The sequence below is a fragment of the Rissa tridactyla genome, chromosome 3 (genome assembly GCF_028500815.1).
Source record: "Rissa tridactyla isolate bRisTri1 chromosome 3, bRisTri1.patW.cur.20221130, whole genome shotgun sequence".
NCBI lineage: Eukaryota > Metazoa > Chordata > Aves > Charadriiformes > Laridae > Rissa > Rissa tridactyla.
In genome coordinates this window covers 25,561,460-25,579,949 of record NC_071468.1, presented here as the reverse complement: position 1 = coordinate 25,579,949, position 18,490 = coordinate 25,561,460, and the positions used below count along the sequence as shown (strand labels likewise).

Here is an 18,490-nt window from a genome sequence, read left to right as displayed (position 1 = left end):
AATCAAAAAATAACTGGTTACAGATGCAAGGAAGCAGAAGGACAAACCTTTTAAAGAAGCCTTAAGTGTTTGCACTGTTAGGTTTCAAGGACTTCAATAAACTTCTCACCCACACTACAAGCAACAGTCTTTACAAAAAAAGAATTTACAACATGAACAAGAACTGTAGAAAAATCTCCCCTTGGATTTTTTAGATATGATGTTCGTATTTTTTCAAACAATGGATTTTATAAGGGTCAGGGGGGAAACAATGTTCAGTTACCATTAATTTAATCAAAATAATTTAATCCTAAACCAATAAGAAGCTAATGATGCAAATTAAAGTAACAGCAAATTCCTATATTCAGTTTTATGTTTCTGTTCATGGAAGCCCCATTATTAAAAAAAAAAAAAAAAGGGGCCACAGTAAGTTTGAAAAGCATGCTGGAAAGTATATGACACTAATTCTAGCTGGGAACTTAAGCTACTACTTTTTCTAGTATGACACAGCAAACAATTCAAGCCAACAAAGCATCTTACCATATTTAAATTTACCCCAGGTTATCCTATACCAGTTCAGCAACACTTAAGAATTAAGTGTGTGGCCACGTTTCAGGTTGCCAGTAAGCAGAAGTCCATTATCATAAAATCAGAAGCAACGCCTTTAATGGCACCCTCAGACTGTCACAAATTAAGCAATTAGCGGGAAAAAACTTGCCTCTCTCATTAGATTACACTAGCTGATCTACCTCAAAGCAGCAGCAGAAAGTTTACCGTTCCTAATTTTAAAAAAAGTTCAGCTCCCTGGCATCTGTTACTATTACAAAACAAATAATCCTCTTACACCTGCTGACAACTGCAAAAAATACCTTGGATTTGTGGCTGACAGTCTTACTGGGAGTTTCAGTAGTACTTTTTACTGACATAAAATGGTCTGACTCAATAGAAACAAATTTATTTAAACATTCTGAATGGCCGGCTCCAATACCTACCCTTCACCCTCAGCATACAGACTAATATTCCATGCACTTTTCAATGAAATACCCAAGTCCCGGTTTTGAAATATGCTGCTGCAGTGACAGTAATCGAAGCTTCTTTTCCCCTCTCCTCTCCCTCCTCAAATTAAAAAAAAATTCGACATCTCAGATCAAAAAGTTTTTCTATACATTGGGAACAAATGGTAAAAAAGGCAGCAGACAAGTGTTGGGGAAACAAAAAGAGAACAACAGAATTCAGAGTACTTAATTAAAAATAGTACTTCACTGCAGAGCAGTTTCTCTGGAGAGCACCCATAAAGGGGTTGAACAACAGAGTTGTGGAAGAGACTGTAGAAACGGATCTCCCCATTTCAAACACAGCAAGCCTGCCATGAATGCAAGAAGATATTATGAATCTCAAAATTCCAATTAAATGATTAATGCGAATACTCTTGAGTCTGTGGGCAGTAATAGGCACTGCAAGCACTTTACATGTAACTTGTCATGATCTGTGGCTGCCAGTGCCTTGGCTTACTTATGAAGCACTTGCCGGAAGTGTTACAAATTACTCTTTCCTCAGATAAAAAGAAAACTAGGCAAAAATAAATTTATTCAGGCTACAAAAGTCTTGCACTCCCACAGAGTAAGAGCTTTGGTCAATACACTTCAAACATCAAATTCTCCCTATCCAACTAAATCCTCCATACTTTCCTCTCTTGTTTCTTTACCCTGCCTCATAGCAAACCCAGCGAGTTACCAGACACTCAGATTTACCACGTTGTTTTTGCAAAGTATCAGGAAAGGGTGGTAACAGGACTGGCAAAGAAAGGAGCAGACCACCTGCTACAGCTCTTTCTTCACCACAGCAGCCACCCAAATAACCCTTAGCCTTCCTACAGTGACACATAGAGACGCCACTCACGGTTACGTGAGCTCCGCTCCGCATTTTAGCTTTTAAAGTTTAGTAGGCTGTTAAACATTCACAGAAAATGTAAGCAATAAAGGAAAAAAAAAAAAAAAAAGAAAAAAAGCATGTTTTAGCATTTTCTCCCTCTGAAATAGATAAGGGACAAAAGTGGTTCTCCAGCCTGTAAAAATCTTGTCAAACTCCAGAAGCCCAAGGTAGACATCAAATGATCTTTAAACACATCCAAGACAATAGAATTACCTATGCTTTGCTCTGGTCGTATTCCCTTCCTACGTTACTAGGTTAGAAGACTGAAGTATTAGGTTTGATGATAAAAACAGAAGAGTCCCAAATTAAAAAAAAAAAAAAAATAATCTGGGTTTTTTTTCATGTAATTCATTACATGCAAGAGGCTTAGCAGACATTTATATTAACTATACCTTCATCTGAAAGCATTTTTACAAATGTTCATAGGTTCTTCATGTTATACTAGTGTATACACAGGCTACAGTTATATTTATTTCCAAGTAAAGCTGTTGCTAGAGGAACAACAGCTGAATTTTATGCCAGAGACAAGCACAGAAAATAAAAATGGATATGAAAGAAGAAAGCGTTTGGAAAGGAAATTGGCAGTTACCAGAGTTGGAGTTTTGCCAGGCCATCTATAAATATATTTATGCATATCAAAATAGACCAGGTTCAGGTACAAAACTCAAAAGGCCACCTTTCTAACGTAATACCCTCACGTGTGCTACACGGTGGTACAGAACCCTTCTTGACAGACTCTCACACTGCTTACCACCCACACTGTTGCTCTCTCACAGGTCTCCCCAAATACACCTCGAGCATCACATTTCTACATGCCCTTGGGTCAGATTCATAACTGACTTTCTCTTGGCTCTGCCCTGCCTACAGTCATTTGAGCATCACTGTTCTTTCTTGAGAGTTTCAGCTAGGTTGATGCCCTTCCAGTCCTCCTTTTAGGAGGCTATGCCAACTCCCGTTTTATATACAAAGTAGAAAGTCTTACTATCCGGGCTGGACACCCCCAATAGGTATGGTTCCTGCCCTTGCCTAGAAACTATGTGGTCTTTTTCTCTCTTCTATATTTTCCTCTAAATCTATAAAACCTCTATTCCCTCTGGTTTCCTCCCCAGAGCTCTGTAAGGTCTGCTCCTGTGCTGAAGCACACAGAGCGACATACTGGTACCATGAAAGTCAGCAGCAAAACTCAGTGGCTAATTAGAATCAGCATTTAGTTTAACTTTACTTTTAGTAGAGAGTACTCTCTACTTTTTCAGGGGTGGGGACAAAAACCACAATAGTTATAAGTTCTTTTACCACCTTATCCTTTTGGATCTAAAAGGCTACGATAAGCAAGGTGGACTAAACATCATCTAAAGGAAAGGATGCTGCTTCATACGCTGTCTGCCATCGCCAGATTAACACATTGTTCCAGAAGCAGGAGAAGTAACAAAGCCTGGTTTCCCAAAAACATGTTGTCTAGCCTCCTTCTCCTCAACAGGCTGGACGAGATATGCCGGCATTGTGGCAAGCCCAAAACCATTGATGCACTGGTTGGACATGCAGGAGATGTCAAACAAGAAGTACAATGGCCAAAATCTGCCTGCGCTACCCTCAGCTGAGGCACTAACTTAGGTCTCTCTCTCCTCCGCTCAGCTGCCAATTTTAACAAAACTCATGAGAACACCATTATGACTGAAATCTGAACCATCTGGTCAATCGCAGACAGATCTGCAAGGAGGCAAATCAGAAGTGTGGGAGGGGTGACAGAAAGAATAGCTGTTAAACAAGTAGCTTAATCCCAGCAGGAAACTATGCTTAACACACTGTCACATTTATCTACATAGATAATAAAATATCCAAGTCACCAAATTACATTAAAATAGTGTTCAACGGCCCCTCCTAAACACCACACTCAAACGTAACTGATGCTTAAATTAACCAAAACCACATATTCTTAATACTCTTCCTCCTGCCCCCCCCCCAGTTCTGGCAAGCAAACAAGGACATCACAGACTCTCACAGAAATTGCACGTGCTTGTAACTTCAAGATGCTAGAAAACAAGTAAAAACCACACCCACAAGCACTCATGCCATTGTCCTAATGAATCAACCTTCCAGAACCCATGTCCTCCCAAACAGCAGCAATGCTAGCCCTTGCTTTTAGAACACCATTTCTATTTTTAATTCTACATAAGTGAGAAGCAGAAATAAAGCTATTAATCTTTCCTCTCCCCCTTTACTTAAATTACAAAACTGAGGTAAATCTTTAAGCTAGTTTAAACTATTAGACTCCTTAAATAAGGACAATTCCTTACCTTTTAGAACTACAGCATTTAAAAAAAAAAGTTTTCAGATTATGTTGTATGACTCAAAAGAAGTAACACCATTGACACTATCCTGCAAAGTAAATATTTGTGAAAAGACCTAATGAAAGCATTTAAGAAAAAAAAAAACAGACAAAAACCCCAGGCACTGCTGTCTTATTAAATCTTAAACACTTTAATTTTCTACCTTCCAATGACACTAGAAGTCCCCTTCTTTACACAGAGGCAGGGAGATTGCATCTCTTCTACTCTATTCTGCCCAGGAAGAATCACTGAGTTAGCCAGTTCAGTTCTGATTCAAGCTCAGCTGTAAATGAAATTGTTCTGATTCGATTTCGGCTTGCACTAATGCAGCTGCTGATTCTCTTATAGCCCCTTCTTAGTTCTTCAATACCTTTAAAATAACTGAGACAAAACCAGCAAAGTGTGAAGTTGAACCACTGATATTTTTAATGTTATTCTCCATCTTGTTCTTTGCATATTTTATAATAGAACGTGTAGTTGTACAGCGAGCCAAAACTTTCCCTAAGCTCTCCACCATGATACTAATCTCTTTCCTAAACTGCTACTTTACTTAAACTTTTATTACTTTGGACTGTTCAACACCAAACAACAACTGCATTTTGTTGGCTATTCATACATCTTAAGTACTTTTGAAGTTCTTTACAATTGTCTCTGTAGCTGACAAACTCAAACAGTATGCACACAAAACTTCAGAGGAACCCCACTGCTAACTTTTCACCAAAATGAACACTGGTCTTTTTATTCCTTTATCAACCAGTTTTCAGTTCATGATAATCCTTTGTTCTCACACTAGGCTTAGTTTTCTTCTATAAAGGAACTTTGCAGAAGGCACATTTCCAGTCTAAACAACACTAACCAGTTAACAAAACAGTAAGAAAGGGTGAAGAAGTGTACTTCAGTGACATTTTATTCACGTACTAGAGCCCTATCCTGCACTGGAGTGCTCTCTTGAATTGGGACCATAGGCAGTAGTTCAACCAATACATTAATGCTGGTACTGTCACCAAAAGAAGCAGCTCCTTCCTCTTTCTGTTTGCAATTTGTACTCACCTTCTTCTTTTACCACACCCACAAAATGAACCGTGTTAGGGACTGTGTTTTGTAAGTCACCCAGCAAAAAAAAGGGGGGCGGGTAGTTTTAGTGTGGATCAGGGCCATGATCCAGATCATCACATAACCATTAAAATATTTGGCCAACAAAACTGAAGCAGCGGTGGTAGGATAAATCTGAAAGGCTGGGACTGGCTTTCTTCAGTGGCACTCCCTGCATGAAGTGCTTGTGGGGGGAGAGGGGAAAAAAAAAAAAAAGAAAAGAGGAAAAAAAAAATAAATGCAGCCTCCCATGCAGAATCCCTCTCTGGTGTCATGGAACATTTTTAGGAATGCAAACATATTAGACTTATTTATTTCAGTAACTGCATATACAAATGGCTGGACTATTATCTAAACTGTGGTGACTGCAACAGCAGCGCAATTACATGCCTACGCAATCCCGCATTTGACATGTCACTTAAGCATTAGAGTTTATATTCCACTGTAATAAACGCAAGCAGATTACATATCTTGGAGCTGTATTTTGGCTCAGTTCACACTGGAAAGTTACACCACTAAGCTTATATTCCATAAAGGATTTACTAACTACCCTGTCTAATTAAGGTTGCACAACTCTTCCATTTTTGAGATCCTGTTTTCAGCTGCTTAAATCCTTGCCAAACTAACCTTTGGCAAGACTTCTCTGTCCCTCACTCACATGCAACAGAGAAAGGGAAAGCGATGTATTCTGTTCATCTGTTTTGAGTTTCATTCTAAAAAAGTAATTTCCCAGAACAAAATGACACAGAAAATAGGTTTTATCCACATTAAACATCTGATTTTTTTTTACCAGTTTCCTGGAAAAGCTCTAAAATTTCTATGCTTTAGAGCAGTTACATTAAATGAGAATGAGAAATTGCATCTCTGACATGTTCCAATACAGACATGATCACACTGTAGAAGTGGAAAAAAATTCCTCCTTCATACACTCTGCAAAGAATTTGTGGACAAAGAATTTAACTCCCTAAGATTTTGCTTCTCCAAATCAGAGCTGGACAAAAGCTTTCCTGTAATTATTTCACCTGGTTCCTAAAAACCTACCATCAAGAAAAAGAACAAGAAAAAGTACAGAGAACAGACACATCTCTCTCAGGTATTCTTAGTCATATCCTTTCAGGCACTTGACCAGCAACGAAGGGAGAAGTAAGATGACTAGTGTGAATAGATACGCTAAAAACAAAGGCCCAGAAGAACTAGGAGGGATGAAAACAGATCCTAAAAATAGCAAACTCCGCCATAAGCAAGCCATAAGCAGGAACAGAACCCAGAATTCCCAAAACTTTGTCCTCCTTTGGCTATTAGCACATAAGTTAATTCAGAAGCATCCCACAGCCATTCCCGGACTTAGAAGTAAATAATCACACCTTTCTGTATAGGTATTCCTCAATAATTTCATCTTTACTATCCTTAGGCAGATGTGACAGATTTGGTATGCTTGCAATAGTTCTTGTATCATCCAGAGCAGGAGGAATAGGAGCAGAGGCTAACCCACTCTTAAAATAAAAAAAAAAAAAAATGAAAATAGCAACAAACAACAAAATACCACTAGCAAAAAAAAATATGTGTGCTTTCACTCTAAGTTTTGTACCAGAGGGCAGTAGCTTTCTAAAAATAAAATTCAGAGAGCATTTCAATACCTAATCTTTTGGAATGATCCTTTATAGTTAAACGATACGATAGGAAAATGAAATATAAGCTTTACTGCTTTTGATATGCTGCTGACACTAGATGAACTACAAAGTATGGTAAAGCCTTTAACTCAGGCCCTAAAAAGGAGAGATGGTGTGATTTTACATATTATTGAAACAGTACAAGGGTCACTGTATAGCACTCTTTACAAACAGACACATCACGTGCACAAAGAAGTTGACAGTGAGTTCACTGTACTCCTCACCTCCTCTTACGCAAAGGCACAATGAGCCTTTGCTCTGAGGCCATGGTAGAAAAAGCTCCAATGTCCCCGACTCATTCAGCTCTGACCTTTTCTTATCAAGACAGCTCACAAATTACACACAAACCTCCTCTTACAAGCAGCAAAATACAATCAAAGATCCCTGCTTGATCTCAGCATAACCTACACATAAATCATACTCATCAGAGAAAGCTGCATTTAAGCCATGGATTACCTAGAAACTCAACACATAGCCATAGCATAAACTATAAGTTCCTGTGTGGCATGCGGCCATCGGAATCTACTGCTATCCAAATCGAATATCTAAAAGTCACATTAGGTATTTTTGCATGCTCAAAGAAAACGCAAAACAAGAACAATTTTGTTTCTCCATTTCACACACTGCCTGGCCTCTTAAACACGAGTTGTTTCCCCCATGGCCCTCCTTGCCCAGTCCTAAGAGTAGTGACCAGTACCGAAAATGAAATATTGCCAGTTAAAAAAAAACAACTAAACAAAACACTGTAGGAACGAAACGAGGGTAGAAAACAATGGCAGGATCAGAGACATAGATAGGTCTCCTGAAATAACACCTCCTGCCTTATTCGGGGCAAAAAAAAATTTACTTTATCATCTCATCTGCTGCTCTCCAGCTTCTGCTGTACTTCCTGCCCAAGGAGAGGGGCCAACTTGTCATGAGAAGCAGCACAGACAGCACACGCTGGCTGCACCAAGGAAGTGTTGTCACAGCAACTCCACCCGTGTCTTTTACAGTTCTGGAAAACGAAAATATTCGTGTTTTTAGAAGGCTAGAGGAGTTGAGGCTGTTGACTGATGAAACAGAAACAAAGAAGATTTTGAATTAGAGAAAAAAAACCCAGTATGACTGCTGAAAACATTATAGAGTGGTCACTACTTAATCATACATACAAATTAGCCAATAAATTTTAAATCACTTGAGGGGAGAAGAGGGGGGACACAACTAAAAATCCAAATGTCAATTTTACTCTACTTTTCTGAATAACAAAGAATAAAGAGTGGGAAATTCTCCTCACTTGACAAAACCAGAATATTCTTACAGACACTATTTAAATGTCGCCTTCCCATCTGACGCAGAACAGTAACTGGCAATACCATAGGATTAGTCCACTTTTTATTAAGCACTGCATCATTATACCAGCAAGCATACTCACACCACTAAGACTTTTTTGGTAGGTCTTAACAGAAGTGTATTACTCTTCCTTTCATCAGCACACCAACCTGTCCAACCTTACTGCAAGACTGTGTGTGTTGGCAAGAGGATGAAACAGAAGGTTTTGTCAAGCTGTCCTCTTCAGTGCTGGAGTATGTGCAGAGCAGAGCGAAGCACAAGATTAGTATTACGAGCATCAGGAACACATCGCTAACCAATTACTCTGCTGTCCTAGAGACTTTTAAGTGCAATACTGCAACAACGCTAGCACAGGCTAACGCTAACTTCTGCATTTAGATGGCAGGAGCACACAATAAAACAGTTTGTCTAAGTGTATTTAAGCAAATGAAGCTTTTCTCTAACAGTCCTATTTTTAGGGGTATTAAACTTTGATCTGCAATAGTTACTTGTCCAAAGAAGTTCAAATCTAGAAGACTGCTGCTTTGAAACTAGCTTTGTAGGTGAGCAGAAGGTCATCAGAAATTCACCACCACAATATGCTCCACCTCCCTCCCATTACATCTACTGCACTGTTTAGTGGTTTCTGGGTTACTTGTATATTAAATGACAAATTATAGTATAGGGAAAAAAAGGTACTTGCCAACAAAGGATCAAGCACTCTCGAGTTTGCTTTTTTTAGAACGCATCTTCCAACAAATGCAGAAAAATATTTGTAAGTGTTATTCAAAGGTGCCTTTCAAATCACACTAATATGCAGATTCCGAGTGTCCTAACCGAACAGCTCCTACCACGAGAGCAGTACGTTTACAGATAAAGCCTTAAAAAAAAAAGGCTTAGAAGAGTTATAAGAAAGCCTTTCTGAAAGCACATAAAAATAAAATGTTACTAGACCATCTGAATGTTCTTCATAAAAAGGCACTCAGTTTTCCTTTTCGTAAGAAACACTATGGAGTTCAAGAGAACAACATAGATATTTATCGTACTGTGCCCTTTAAAAACCAAAGGCAACCAATTACATGTAAGTTCTCTCTCATACTCGCATCTTAAGAAGAAAAAGATTAGGGGAAAGAGAGTGACCTTTACAATTTCTCTTCCCATTCCTTTCTTTATTTTGCTTGTCCAGTTATACACTATCTCTTTACGTAACATCAAGTGCATCTGCAAACAGAAACACCTACGTTTATCAAAAAACACAGATTAGAGCTGCTGATATAGATACAGATCATGTAATTTCTGTAACAAATCCTCTAGGATCCTAGCACAAAAACACAGGTTTATGCGGGGGTGGGGAGTAGAAGGGCAGACCTAGTTCATGAATTTTCCTCAGCTCTTCCAGCTTTATTCAATAAAACATACCAACAATTATGCAACAGCAGCAAAGCCTGCAAGGAAAATCTAGCACTCATCATATTTTCTTCACTGGGTGTTGAACTCTCTCCTACATGTACAAATTTATAGAGGGGGGAAAAAAAAAGTCCATCCTGAATCTACTTTGCAGGCTGAGTTTAAGTCCCTAATTACAAATGGTTTGTGTCACTTCTCACCCAACAGATGATACAAGCTTGGAAGGGGAAAAAGTAAATAAATTAAAAAAACTGAAACACACCTTCAACACACCTGAAGCAGAACACTACCTCCAATTAAAAGACAAGTAAACTTATTTAGCTGATCACCCTCTCAATCAAAAAGAAAAACCAAAAGAACCCGAACATCTCACCAGCTGCTCTGCTACTCAAGAGAAAAATCCTTAATCTTCTCAACGTACCCATACATACCTACTATCTTGTATTTACTTTTGCAAAGATGGAACACACTGAAGCCTATCTTTGAGTTAGTTTTTGGAATTGAAAACAAAAGAATTCTGGAGTAATGTCTCTTTCAGATGCACCACTGCAAGCCTTAGACAACAACTCTAATAAAGTAGTATTTCAGTTCCAAATTATGTTGCACTCTACAAAAAAAGGGGACCTAGCAATAGTATTTTGTAAATCTATCAATCTGGAAACACACAAATAAATTACTTCGATATTACATATGTTGAAGCGAAAAAGATACGGTTTCCAGGTTCATTCTGCATGTGGTGAGGACCATTAATGAGGGTGAAAAAAGAAAGAAGCTATTCTTGCTATTTTATAGCTTTCAGTATGTCTTCATATCAAATAAAATATATTTAAAATGAGACTTCATACAAGCATTTGCTTAAAATCCTCCACAAAAGAAAAGCCATGCTTTATAGTGAAAAGCGAAAAGAAGGGCCTCCTTACCCATACACCATCCCAGAAAACACTTCTGTGTAGCTGTTTGTAAACAATACTTTAAACAAACATACTAAGACATTTCAAGACTGTAAAACAAAGGATTTTCAAATTGTCAAGGTACATCAGCAACACCAATCAACAGATGCTTCAGGAAGACTCTACGGTATGCAGATCATGCTAAGACCACTTTCCAAGCAATAGGCAAAAGAAACCACACAGTTCTGCAGTCAGCAGTAAAACTATCCCAAGGAAACTGCTTTCAAAAATTGACAACCGTATCGTCATGGGACAATGGCTCGAATTTTAACTAGCATGTTCAATATACACAGCGAATCCCCGGGGTCATATGCTGTATGACTTTAACATTACCATTATGCCCATAAAATTTCCCACTTTCAATTAATAATACGCACGACACCTTGAACGTCAATCCTTCCTTCTGGAAGGCCTTTCTGCTTTAAGGCATAAAGCAGATTTTTAAAAATATACCTGCCACTGCAAATACTATGTGGACTTCTTTTAACGAGCAAATACAAACGTATAAAAAGGTTTTTAAAACAGCGTGTCTGGAAAAGCTTGAGCTGTACGAGGCAAGGCAATTTTGAAGCAGTGCAATGGTGCGACAGTTCTAGCCCAACAGACCAGAATCTAGCTTGCTGCTGCCACCATCTCCTTAAGAAGAACGGGAAGCTCACCTAGAGTATCCACAGAAACTTTGTGCATCTCGGAAAGGCACATGAGAAGGTACCAAAAGGCACATTATCACAGAGGCTTCAGCTCTTGTAGCCTAACAAAAAGAGCACTCCATCTGGGTGAACACTGACTTTCTGACTAATCAGGAGTCTGACCAGACTCCAGAGCTGTGTGCTGCCATTCCTTTTTTTCCTTGTTTACATGGACAAGACCCGCGGATGCAGCCTGGGCAGAAGAGAGGGAAAGAATTTTAGGAGGGCTGTTCATATTTTGCACTCAGTAGAATAATTTCCTCCCCTTTCCAAGGTCTAAGCACATACAAAGACTTAATGGCTGCTTCCTTGCACAAAGTGCAGTAGCCAGGATGAAAATCAGTGCATTCGAGGACAAGACTAGAGCCTTCCTTAATATTTCAGTTCAGTCTATCACCTTGATGAGCCTATGAATACCAAAAAGCAAAAGTTCAATAATAACTGCAAAGCAAGCATGCAGAGGGGAAAAACCCTACGGATTCTGTAATTAGTTCTGCTAACAGTAAATGAAGAGCCATACAGTTGAGAAACATTGCGTATCGCTATTCGCATGAAAGAGGTTCTCTCTGTTTCAGCTGCTTCAGAATGGAGAGAAAAGACAGTCGCTGTTGCAGGGAATAGAAGACCTACTCTTCTGACATCAGCTTCATGTCAAACTTCTTAGCTTTGTGTCCTGATAGCTTTTAAGCAGAGATGATAGAGAGATGCATAGACTTAAAGAAAAGTTTGGCTCTATTGACTACAGGCACAGTACAAATCAACTCGCTTTTGAGTGGATATACCTTGTTCATGTAACGCTAAAACAAAGTGACGAAGATACATAGGAAAAGTCATGTTTCTGATTATACTAAGCCAAAATACTGACTGAGAAACTCTTACTTAACACATAATAAGTTTGTACCTACTATTTAAAGAAACATTTCAGTACACTCAGCATCTTAATCCAGACATACAAAGCATCTGTATAAGAAACCTAGAAGAAAAACATCCCACGTATCCACTATATCCACATATTCCCCTACACATCCCCATGCTAAAACATCTATGTTTTAACACTTATTTACACCTTTATATTTGTACTTTTTAAATTAATAAGACGTTCTTACCTGTATATCCTGCCCACCAGCCCCAGGAAGCCACCATAGCTAAAAGCCACTTAAATAACACTCCTTCGATATACCAGAAGCTTTTACTATCCAACACTCGGAGCGGCTGCAGCACAATTAAATACAAGACGTAGGACGGAATAGCCACCAGGTTATTGGCGACCATAAAAGCGAACCTGAGGAGTGCTTTCAGGCAGGTACAGCCCACCCGCCGGGCCTGCTCTAGAGTCACGGCCATCCTCTCTTCACAGCGGAGGGCGCGGGACCGTCCTGCGGGGAGAGGAAAAACAAGGCACAGGTAGCGCTTTCCGAGTCGGGCCAGCCGAGGCGAGTGTGCCCGCCTGCCCGCTCGCCCGCCCGCCCGCCAGACCCAGCTCCTGCCTCCGCCGTTAGTCACTGGGAGAGGAAGCCACCCCACTCCATCGTGGGGGGAACGAAGGAAGCGGCGCGACCCTCCAGCCGCCGCCTCCCCTCAGCGGGGTCCGGGAGACCCCGGCCCGCAGCTCCCCTGAGGGGGACACCCGCGCGGTCCCGACCGGCCTCCATCTTCCCCCCACCAACACCACCAAAAAAAGATCGAGGGCGCCAACGCGGCTGCCGGCGGCTTCTCCCCCCGCCACGGAGCGGCTGACAGGAACCGGGGCCCGCGGGCGGCGCTGAGGGGAGCGGGCGGCGGCGGGCCCGGCCGCGGGACTCACCTCCGGCAGGGCGGCGGAGCGGCGGCGGAAGCGGCGGCGGGGCTGGGGGAGCTGGGCCCGGCGCTGGCGGCAGCAGTCCCGGCTGGCAGCGGCGGCGGCTGGCGGCAGCTCATGGACCCGGAGGTGGCTGGCCCGGCCGCGGCAGCGTTACTCGCCCTGCGGCTCCCTGCGGAGAGAGGGGGGCGGGCGGCGTGAGCGCGGGGGCCGGCAGGCGGGGAGGCGGGAGCGCCGGGCCGGGCGGGCAGGCGCAGACCGCGGGTTCACCTCGGTTCTCCCGCGCCGGCTGCCGAGCCAGGCCTGCCACCCCTTCCCCTCCCTTCCCTTACCCGTCCCCTCCCCGCCTGCCTCGGCGCTCCGCGGGCGGGACCGCGCCGAACCCCGGCCCCGCAAGGACAGGCGGGTGCCGCGGGCGAGGGGGGGAGGACCTTGCACCTGTTGGGGGCGGGAGCCCGGCCCGGCCCGGCCCGCGCAGGGTCTGTACCTCGGCACCGCCGCCTCCGTCCCCGCCGCGGGCCGCCGGGGGTTCATGCCGGCCGCTGGGGCCGCGCTCCCCGCCCCCGCCGGCTGCGTGTCCGCCGTGACCGCCCGCCCGCTGCCGAGAAGCGGGGCCGGCGCTGCAGCGAGCGCCGCCCCCCGCCGGAGAGCGCGGGCGGCTGCGCCCCCCGCCCCGGCATACGCGCTCGGTAGAGCGGAGAAGAGCGGGGCGGGCACCGCTGCCCGGCTGGCGGCTCCTCACGGCTCCAGCAGCGCCTGCCGAGCCGGCCCGCGGGCTGCCCCGCTCCGCGGAGGGGGCTGGCCCTGAGGCCGACCCCCGGGGGTTCTCCTCCCGTCCCGAAGGCTGGCGGGGCGATGCTGGGGAACAGCACGGTGTGGCCGGACCCTTCGGCGACCAGCTGGTTTAATCCCCCTTTGCAGGACTTTTTAGTTAAAGTTAGGTGAAGTCACAGGTCCCTCAGCACCACCAGAGACGCTCCTGCCCCGGACATCAACAACACGTTTTGTCCCTGTAGCCGTTACGCCGCTTTCACAGGTTTTTTTATAGATCAATTTTTTAATTCTGCCTTTCATCCCTGTCCTGTATCTGGAAATGCAATCTTCTACTTCCAGAGAAGCCCATCGGAGACCTGCCATTGCGCTGCAGCGACACTTGGCTTGAGCCCCGCTCCCACTCAGGGCAGGCCTGGAGACAGCCGAGGGGGGAAGACCCCACAGCCCCCTCCCGACGACCTGCACCCCCACAAAAAACACTCCGGGGTGAGGAATTTTTGCCTTCTGTGTAACTGCATCATCCGTTGTGGCGATACAGGACTGTTGCCTCTCGCTCATCACTGTACCTGTCAGACACAAGCCTTCTCCTGTCTTCTCTATAACCCCTGTACAGGCCAGGGAAGAGCGCAGTCAGCCCACCTTTTAAAAATTGCAATACTTAGATGGAAAAACATACCACTTTCACATACAAACTATGCCATGAGTAAAGCTAGCCCACTGTTTCCTAGACAATGTGTCTTCAGAGATGACTGTACCACCAACAAAATTAAATCCCAACCTCCATTCCAGGAAGAAAACAAAGTTGTTATTGCAGATAAATTTAATTTGACAATTTAAAAACGCAAACAACCAAATAATGCCATCATGTTCTATTTCAGTAAAACAAAACACAACAAAACCGCTGACCTTCTTGACAAAAAGGACACATCTTGCATAAATGTTTCCAAGTCAGGGTGTTTTTCTGTCTATGTTATTTTTATTACTAGGTTAAATCTGACAGTTGCACTCCAATCATTATGGAGTCAGCTGGAGCTGCTCTGAAGTGTTACCAGCTTCAGTAAGACTTGGGGTTTGTTCTGTTGTTTTGGGTTTTTTTCCCTTTTGTATCTCATGAGAACAACTCTGGGCACACACTTGAACTTATTCTCAGCAAAACTTTGCTCCAAAATCCTCAGGTAGAAAAAGGACAACTTTTAGGCCATAATTAAAGTTACATTTTAATTTTTACATCCCAACAGCAAAATGAAGCCTTGTTTTTATGTTATCCCAAGATGAAAAACATTAATTATAATTCATTTTTATAAGATTTCTTATATATCTCTTAATAATTTTATTCACACTGTACAATTTGTAATAGTATTCTCAAATCTGATACATCAAAATGAGGGACTGCAGAAATTATGTTAGACAAATAATGAATTAGGCAATTTATATTGCAGAAGGGAATTGCACATGGGGAAGCAGGCGTACAAAGCATTCTTTGTCAGAGCAACTGCCTTAAAGCTTAGGAAACTGTGGTTTAGCATTTTGCTGAATGAGCTGGTCGCAAAGACCCACTCCTATTCCTCATTTCCTGGCCTTCACATGGACGACCCAAGTCCTAGGGAGTGTGCACAACAAAATACCCCAAATACCCCGTACGGATCTTGAGAAGCCCCTGCCGTCTGTCATCCAGTATGAGCCTCTGAAGAATCCTCTCTAGTATAAAGTAACATGTATGTGTATATATGTGCCATTATTGCAAACAAAAAGATGGAAACAACTAAGCAGTAGAAATCTTTTTTTTCCATCCTTTTTCATTTGGTCAATAACTGATAACACTGAAGCTCAGCAGCTGAACAACTGCTTTTTGGGTTTGATTTTTTTTTTCCAGTTCTTATTTCTGCAAACAATTCCTCAATCTCTGAGCTTCATGAGCTTTCATTGTATGTTGTTTGTCGTTTTACTATTATAAATGCAAAAAAAGGCAAAAGATTAATATAAGCAACTCTCAATTTGTGGCCTTTTCAACTATTTCTCTAAAGTTTACTTTTTTTTTTTTGACTGAATACCTCCCTGTACCTATGTCTTTTCAGCCTCGCGAACCTACTGACAGGGATGTCACTACTGATCATTGTAAAAATACATTTTAATATGCTTATTAACTGGTAGATACAGATACTAACATCGGTAATATTAGGTGATTGACTGATGTCAAGGATTGCTGGAGCAGGTGATTAAATATTGGAGTTGTCTCCCACTGACCTCCAAAAAAACCTACAGACCAAAACCACAGAAAAACGAGGTTAGGCTTATTCCTGCCTGTAAGAAGGAAAATTATTGTATTACTGAGGTAGGGATGCTACACAGTAGTAAACTAACACACCAGTTACATTGAGTTACTTTAAAAAGTTATCCTGAACAGCATATAGGTTACTGCAAGGGAGCTGCATAGTCTGGAAGATTCTGAACTTAACACAGGCTGGATCTGATCACTCTTATCTGGCAGCAAGATTCAAGTCAGGTTTTAGGGATAAGCTCCTTGAGAGACTTTTGAAGACAGTAACATTTTTTTGTCTCTGGGTACCCTTGAAGAAGCGATTAGCCACCATCATTCTCATACGCCGCTGTTCAATGGCACATATTTGCATTCCGGGTTTGCCATAGCATTTCAGCTGCCTGCAAGCGTAGCTGCGAGGAGGGAATGCACTGCAGGCATTCAAGTAGTCCGCGAGTCACAGAGGCATGGATAACCGTAATGAAATCCAGGTTCAAAGCTGTAAACACTGAACCAAGGAAAAGATTTGTTTCTGGAGTTCAGAAACAGCAAGGTTGGAATGCTTTTGAACCTCTGTCTGGGTCAAAGATTGGGAAATAAAAAGCTGCTCATTCGTCCCCACCAGGTTCAATAGGCTTTCCCTGTTTGCTTGCCTTGTAGCAAACTGAAGTCACAGATGCCATATGGTGGGAGGAAAAAAGAGTTAGGAAGATGCACTCGTGGTGTTGAGGACACTAAAACCAAAATTGCCTTTAAAAAATCATAAAGGCCTGTCATACAGAGAACAAAGACAAGAAAATAGCCTGAGAAATCTCAGAAACGCTACAGAGCGGAAAACTACTGTTTCTAACCTCTCAGAGCAGCTTGCTACTTGGGAAATTGTGTAAAATTTTATAAAAAAAAATAGTAGCATGACAAAAAAGATGAAAGTAGACAAAACTGCCACGAGGAACTACAAAGATGGGAGCATGTGCAGAGCACAGACTGCTGGAAGATACAGAACATGAAATAGGGCAGATACTCAAGGGAGCATAAATCCAGACAGTATCTCAGGTGAATTAAGTAGTTAGCATTGGACTTGGAAAAATAACAGTTTAAAGAAGTGCCAAGAAGAACTTAACAACTATGTTTTCTATAGGCTGCAATAAAGAAAGGGAAAAGCACTGTTAAGGAAAAAAAAAAAAAATAAACAAAAGGCACAAAGTTGTGGGCCCTTTAAAAAAAACAAAAGATATCATTAAACTTTAACCTCCAATTCTGAGCTGCTTTACAGAGTGTCAAATACCCTGGTGTGGAGGATTTTTGCATTGCTGTCTTCAGAACATTGAATATTTCATTAATTTTCATAACAACAGTTAAACATCCCAAAATACTCTGTAACATTAGCTTCCATTACGTCCTCTGTATGGGAGGCAAAATCACCTCCATTGTCCACATAAATTCTTAAATTTAAAGGGCAGCATCATTCACTCTATCTTTGCCAGCTGTATCCTCAGAAGGAATGGAGGAAACACGTTTCTTAAAGTCCCTTGATCTTCAGCAGCAAGCTGTTCTTAACATCCTTTCTCTTACTCATCCAACAGCAGACCACGCTTTTTAAAAGCTCTGCTTTCAGTAATCTTTTAGATACATGAGTTCCTTTTGACAACTCACATCCATTTATCACACACAAAATGCAAAACGCAAGCCAGTTTCCTTTTCTGATTTTTTTTTTTCCGGGAAGTAAATGTTGTCAGACTACTTGACCTTTTGGTCAAAGATGTTTTTACATGCATCTTAGTTCTTTTAAGGACACTTCAGGGTAACATGAAGGAGCCACTAAAATGGAAGTCAATTGTGGTATTGACTTTTAACACTTGTTACGTTCCTGTATTTATGTAAAAAGGCTTTAAGTGACCTGACACAGGGCTCAGCCCCCTAACAAGCTCCCTTCCCTTCCCTTGCCCCCCACTCCACAGCCCACATCCAGTACCCCTCACCAAGATCAGGCATCTACAGACAAGCCAGCATTGCCAGTTCCTGTGGTTCTAGCATACAGAGTTGTCAGTTTTGCTCATTTTCTCTAATATTTTAAGCTCTTGGATGAGAGCTTTTTTCCTGCAAGAACGTGGCAAAGAAGATTCCCTGGTTTTAAACAATCTATGTAAATACACAACCAAATAAACCAAAAAGTTATTGCTAGGGTACGAGAGATTAAACAAACAGAAGGTATTTCTTCTGAGTAAATAAAAACAGTATTGAAGTAGTAGTGTCATGTTGGTCGACCCCCGATCTGTTTGTGGTTTTTTTTTTTTGTTTTGTTTT

The 18,490-nt window shown here is 42.0% G+C and overlaps 2 protein-coding genes across 3 annotated transcripts in view; both read right to left on the bottom strand.

Annotated features, from left to right (window-relative positions):
• Window positions 1-12,701, bottom strand: part of LPGAT1 (lysophosphatidylglycerol acyltransferase 1) — a 69,823-nt gene extending 57,122 nt beyond the window's left edge. Inside the window, exon 1 of the mRNA XM_054197372.1 lies at window positions 12,464-12,701. Coding sequence (XP_054053347.1) covers window positions 12,464-12,701 — 238 coding nt within the window. The remainder of the gene's footprint in view (window positions 1-12,463) is intronic.
• Window positions 12,702-13,199: 498 nt separating this feature from the next.
• Window positions 13,200-18,490, bottom strand: part of INTS7 (integrator complex subunit 7) — a 45,942-nt gene continuing 40,651 nt past the window's right edge. Inside the window, exon 20 of one of the 2 annotated variants that reach the window (XM_054197371.1) lies at window positions 13,200-13,327. In XM_054197371.1, coding sequence (XP_054053346.1) covers window positions 13,271-13,327 — 57 coding nt within the window. In that variant the 3' untranslated portion in view covers window positions 13,200-13,270. Of the gene's footprint in view, window positions 13,328-14,483; window positions 16,186-18,490 lie in introns of those variants that run through there. The other variant, XM_054197368.1, reaches the window with a different exon arrangement.